The 6,926-nt window shown below is 28.5% G+C and overlaps 1 protein-coding gene across 1 annotated transcript; it reads left to right on the forward strand.

Annotated features, from left to right (window-relative positions):
* On the forward strand, positions 1-1,265 carry LOC100791343 (probable ubiquitin-conjugating enzyme E2 24). The gene has a single exon (XM_003528569.5). It carries the CDS (start codon positions 1-3, stop codon positions 973-975), a length of 975 nt encoding a protein of 324 aa, XP_003528617.1. The 3' UTR covers positions 976-1,265.
* Positions 1,266-6,926: the final 5,661 nt, after the last annotated feature.

A 6,926-nucleotide genomic window follows, 5' to 3' on the forward strand; every position in this document is an offset into this window, starting at 1 on the left:
ATGGAAAATACGAACGGGTTCGTGCACTTTGATGTGGTTTCAGATGATGCAGATCACCACTTTCTGGGTTCAAATAAAGGAAAATGCTTCACAGATTTAAAGAGTGAAGTGTACCGCACCATCATGAAAGAGTGGAAAATCCTGGAGCAGAATTTACCGGAATCCATATACGTGCGGGTCTACGAACGACGCATTGATCTAATGAGAGCCGTGATCGTAGGTGCCGCCGGCACACCGTACCACGATGGTCTGTTCTTCTTCGACATAGGGTTCCCCTCCGATTACCCGAAAAATCCCCCAAAGCTGCATTACCACTCGTTCGGCTACAGACACAACCCAAATCTCTACTCCAGCGGAAGAGTGTGCTTGAGCCTTCTGAACACGTGGACAGGGAGAAAGAGTGAGAAGTGGGACCCATCTGGGTCCACGATGCTCCAAGTGTTGCTCTCTATCCAAGCACTGGTTCTCAACAAGAAGCCATATTATAACGAGCCTGGACTGGCTAGTATTGCGTCCTCCGAGTGGAGGTCACGTGCCTACAACGAGAACGTCTTTCTTATTACTTGCAGCACCTCCCTTCATCTGCTTCGGAGGCCTCCCTTCAACTTTGAAGCATTTGTCAGTGCCCATTTTCGCCAGCGCGCGTTTCGGATTCTCTCGGCATGCAGCGACTACACGAATGGGCGCGCGAGGGTTGGCCATTACTCTTTTGACTTGCGTCTGTCTTCTTCTTCGTCAAAGCTACATGTTTCACGGAGTTTTAAAAAGCAGATGATAGCGTTTTACCCTCGGCTTCTTCAAGCATTTCGACAGAATGGAGCTTCTTTGGAGGGTTTCGCCGAACATTTGGAGCTCGAGAGTAAGCATTCCGAAAACAAAAGCGGTGGAATCTTCAAGAAGGTCATGGAAAAGATCAAAAAGGCTTTCGGATTGAAGAAAAACAAAGGACAACAAAGTCGTCTTGAAAGTGCTTAAGAATAAACCTATGGCTTCTCTTTTCTTTTTTCTTATATATTGGTTCTTTTTATTGTTTTTTATGATATAGTTTATTAATGGAACTGTGTGATTTAGCCTCTGTTGGCTAGTTCAATGGATCGAGTTGAAACTTCAATGGAGGACAGAGAAGTGAGAACTAGCCCTCTACTTCAGGGGAGCATGTAACGTGTGATTGTAGGTTTTCATAACTTCCTCATGAGTGTGTTTTTAATTAATGCCTATCAAACTCTTCTAAGGTGTGATTAGTTAGAAAAACAAACTGCTTAACAAACAAAACACAACCCATTCCACAACCAAGATATTAGGAACCGACTTCAAAGATTTTATTGTTACAACATATACTTATATACGTTGATGATAAAAGAACGAATTGTAATCGCTGTATAGTTTTATCAAAAGAGTTTAAGGTAGTTATTTGTGAAATATTTAAAGGCACAATATTTAAAAGTTGTTACATGATATTAAATCTTAATCAATCACATGATATACACGAATAACTTCTAATATTTATAAACAAGAGAGAATAACGATGAAAAAAACAAACATATTTTGTAATTATTAAATTGTTTCTTTAAAATGTATGTTTTCATTAAGGAGAGTTGGTGGTTCAAATTTATTACTCATCTCACTCTCACATAGAATTAGCCTTAAATATGTCTCAACACACACCTACACATCCATCAATATTAAAAAATATATATATGAAAAATGTTTCTGACGTTAATTTACTGAAATATACATTGCAAATATCATCTTAATAAACTATTTCACCGCTATATTATTGTATGAATTAATATATTTTTTTGTTAAATTTTAGTCTTATATTCAAAATTTGAACTTTTGGAATTATCTTCATATTAAGAATCTCTTGCCACCTTTTATATTTTTTAAGAGTTTTTTATATTAAAGCAAATTCATATTCAAATCTTAAACTTGAGATGACGAATTAAATTGAAATGAATTCGCCTCAGTTGTCTACTTATTTGTGTATCTGTATTATAATTCTTATCCGAATATTTAATGATTTCTCTACCTATTTATGTTAGATTCCTATTAATTTTACCTAAATTAAAGGCTTAATTTCTTTATTGATTTTGTTTGATTTTTTCTCATTATTAATTAAGGATTCATTCAGATGTGGATGAAATGTTTTTTTTTATCGTGCAATTATAGATCATGGGCTTAGGCATTAGAGAATGGAAATGAAATACTTCTCACACCTTACAAGCTCCTGCAACCGACTGATAAAAGAGTTTGGTAGACATTAGAAACTCGTTTATCAAAAAGTTGAAAAAACATCTCAACAGACGTCATTTCGTTTATTAATTGCTAAGTTACTTAAATTTGTACCAAAATTAACGCAAACATTGTTCAATAAAATTAAATTAAAGCCACTGAGGCCTGAGCACGTGGATTAATTATAGTTGACGTGAGATTTTTTTAATTTAATTAGAGATTATGAATTTGAATCTTGAGTATTCAGTTGTGTTCAATATAAAGAATTTTATTTTATACGGTGATCCTGCTTATTCAAATAAGATTATCCAGCTATTATCTTACGTAGAGAATTCATTCAATCTATAGGAGACGAGGGAATATTAAAAATATCCAATTAAAAAAGTGAGAGACTCATTCTCTAAATTGTGTATTATAATATAGAAGTATATTTTTATATTAATTTTTTATTAAAATGATCATCAAGTTAACTTCCAATATTTCCCATATTTCCATTTTTATAAGTTAAATAATCCAAATTTTCAGTAACCTTATTTTTTGGTAAAATTTGTAGTAATCAATCAATTGATTTTTTTTAACAGGAATCATAAAAAAATTACATGTCTCATAAAAAAATTTAAAAAATATTCCAATGACACTTTCTCAAGTTTTGTGTAATTACACAAATACTTTCTATTTTTTTAATTTTTACATTCACCTGTCGTATAAGATTTTAAAAACATTAATTAAAGGACTACTAATGTAAACATCTAAGAGGAATGTTAGTATAATATTTTTAAAATTAAAAGAGATTGATGTTGGAAAATAAAAAAAGATAAAGTTACGTGTAATTTGATAAAAGCTTAGAGGATATTGTTATAATTTTCTCTCTTTTTAACGTGAGTCAACAAAAAAAATATTTGATTGAACTAATTGTTTGATAAATTAAAAATGCATTAAATATTATTTAAGAAAATGGTTAGAAGTTTAATATTCATAAAACTTGAAAAAGTGTTGAATACTAACAATTGACTGTAATTTTCTAAATTTATAAACATTGAAAAATAGTACATAATTAATAAGATATTCAGATGTCTAACTAGCAGATGGTATTCCCTTTTTTTATAGATCATATATAGATTAAAATTAGTGTTTATATCTAGTTCTGTTATCACAGGGGTCTGAATCTTTGAAATATTATCATGTAGTTGGTTAGTTTGATAAACAGCTTGCTCTCCAACAAATCACACCTTGAAAGAGTTTGACATTCGAGACAAACACCAATCCTCAAAAGCTTGAAAAACTTGAGATCACACCTTATTATAAGAGTTTGATATGCATCAGAAACACACTCATCACAGTTGAAAAACCCAGTTCTCTCCCCCATGCACTTTCAATTCCATTGGAAAAATAATCTAAAATATTTAACAAGATGGAAAAAGAATTCGGGCACTTCGACGTGGTTTCAGATGATTCAGATCACCACTACTTCACATTGAACAAACATAAAACAAATATTACATAAACATGTGGTTAAGTTTGATGATTATCTGTTAGAATCAAATTAGACTGATTGATTGAATCTCAACATTTGGAATTGAATCCCAACGAATTCAGCAACTATCATTCCAAAAACCCACATCACCAGATCTCGAGTTTATGGCAAAAACCTCAAGAGGGGCAGCTTAAATGTAACGTAGTGCAGCAGTTTTTCATCAGCAGCAAAAAATTGGCATGGGTATCTGTCTAACGAATTTCATCAGCTTAAATGATCTGGGAAGTTTCATAGCAGCAAGGACGTTGATATTGGAAGGGGTTTCTGAACCCAGCGAGGCAGAAGCATGGGGACTTATGCAATTCATAATTTGAATCCATGAACTTGGGCTCTCAAACTTCATCTTTGAATCTGGTTGCAAGAATATTGTGTATGGTGTTTCTTCAAAAGCTACAGGAATTTTGGATTTTCACGTGATTCTATCAAAATGTAGAAATTTACTTATTAATATTCCAAACTCTTTGGTGAGTTTTAATAGGAGATCAGCCAATGTTGTTGTTCATACATTAGTTAGGACAGTAATATCTTATGCTAGCTAGCATCCAAACTTTTCATCATATTTGAAATTGTATCCTATCACATGTTATGATTGAAATGAGATGATTTTCTTTGCAAAAAGAAAAAAGAAGGTAAAACGTATGTGTAGGAGTAAATGAAAGTAGTAATTTTGTACGCATAGCTAGCACATTCCTCACTGTATTTCAACTTCAGCATAATAGACATTTTTTTTTGTGCAGCTTACAGATCCTATTTTCCCCAGCTTTCCCTTCTTGTCATTCTCAATAATTATAAGATGGTAGCTTTTTCATGAGTTTTTTTTTTTCACTGGGCTTCTTGATGATTTATCAAAATTACACAAACTTATCTTTATTAACTTCCTTTGATACCGAAAAAAAAAACTTGCATTGATCATCAAATAAGTCAATTGTTTATTTTATTGTGTATGTTAAAATTTAAAGTTATATATATATATATATATATATATATATATATATATATATATATATATTCTTAAATAATAATAAATGTAAACCTTGTAAATTAAAAGTTACGTGAAATATCTTATAGTTGATGATTGTGTTTTGGAATTCCTTTTAAGGGTTATATTGATAGAAAAACTTTTAAAGATCATATTAAGTTAAACATTTGAATTGAAGCTTCATCTTAATTATGGATAACTATTTTGCAATATTTGTAAATTTGGAAAATTACAATCAATTGTTAGTATTCAACATATTTTAATTCAAGTTTTATGAATATTAAATTCTGGTCATTTTGTTAAACAATTAATGCAAGAAAATGTAATTTAGCAAACAGTTAATTAAATCAAATAATTTTTTTGATGATTCCTGTTAAAAAATAAATTGATTGATTACTACAAATTTTACCAAGATTAAAGTAATTGAAAATTTTAGTTATTTAATGTTGGGGAATGTAAATATTGGAAGTTAATTTGTTAATCATTCTCGTAAATATAAATATATTTAATATAAAAATATACTCCTACATTATAAATTAAAATACAAAATTTAAATCTAACGAGAAAAAAAAAGAAATACACAATTTAGAAAATGAGACTTTAACTTTTCACATTATTTTAATTTGACATTTTTAATTTTCTCTCCTCTTATTTGAAAGTGTATTTTATATAGTACTTCTACAGAAAAACTTTCTCTCTCAATCAATATCTTTCAATCTACCTTTTCCTTTTCTCTAACTTGAATTTTAATAAGTTTTTAAGAGTTTGTCAATAGTTAAAAACAATCCTAAATCACAATTGGGCACAAGAACTAAGTACTCGACCTAGAGTTCGAATTCGGCTCATAAATCGTAATTGAACCTGAGATCGGCCTATGAATTAAGTATTGGGCCTACAGACCTAAGTCAGCCTGTAATGTACTCAAGATAGAACTAAGAGGCTTTTTTACTAAAAGAAAGGAAGGAGTATTTTTATGCATAAATTCCGGTGACTTTTAAAAAAATATCAAAAAAGGGGTAAGTGACTTCTAAATTAGAAGTCATAACACTTCTATTTTTTATGACTTCAATTATTTTTTTTTGGTTTTTTTTAAATGTTTAATTTTTTTTTCAAAGTTTAAAACTTTTTTACAATTTTTTTTTAATTTTAAAAAAATTATTTAAATGTAAAATAAATAATTTTAATTTTACTTATTAATGTTTTTTATTTAATATGATATATATTTTTTATGGTTTCATTTTATATGTTATTAATAATTTTACTTATTAATAATTTTAATATAAAATGCACTATACAAATGAAAAGAAAAATATAAAAAGGAAAAACTATATTAATCATGTACTTGTTTTATGGATAGTTAGTATAATTATGTCTTTCACTTCTATATAATGAGCATTTGTTATGTCTATTTAAAATTAATTCGTTCATTTCATTATGTATATTTGAATAGTAACTAGTCTATTTGATGTCTTGTTTCGAAAGATCATATATTAAAATAAATTAATAACATATAAAATAAAATCATAAAAATATACACCATATTAAATAAAAACTATTAATAAGTAAAATTAAAATTATTTATTTTATATTTAAATATTCTTTTTTAAAATTTTTAAAAAATAGAAAAAAAGTAAACTGTAAAAAAATTATAAACTTTGAAAAAAAACAAAAAATTTAAACATTAAAAAAAAGGTTTACGACTTCAAAATCATAAAACAAAAAAAAGATTTTACAACTTTAAATTCGTAAAACCAAAAAAAAAATTACTTATGACTTCAAAATCGTAAAAAATAAATTTTAACTAAAATATTAAATAATTTTACGACTTCAATAAAAAAAAATCATAATAAATATTACGACTTCTAACTCAAAAGTCATAACACCTATTATAACTTACTCCTTTTTGAATAATTTTTTTAAAAGTTACCTCCTATTGAAAAATTATGCTTAAAAATACCCCTTTTAGTAAAAAAACCAAACTAAGATTGTATTTGGGTGAGGAGGAAGAAGATAAATATGAAAAAAAATTATATTTTTCACGTGAGACCCTCATCTTTTACATTTTATTTTAATTCAAAAATAAACTTCTATTTCAATCCTCTAAACCAAATACACCCTAAGTTCATACAGTCCAAGGGACTAATAGAATTTCCATATTTAAAAGCGTTAATAGAAACATAC

This window comes from Glycine max, chromosome 7, assembly GCF_000004515.6.
Source record: "Glycine max cultivar Williams 82 chromosome 7, Glycine_max_v4.0, whole genome shotgun sequence".
NCBI lineage: Eukaryota > Viridiplantae > Streptophyta > Magnoliopsida > Fabales > Fabaceae > Glycine > Glycine max.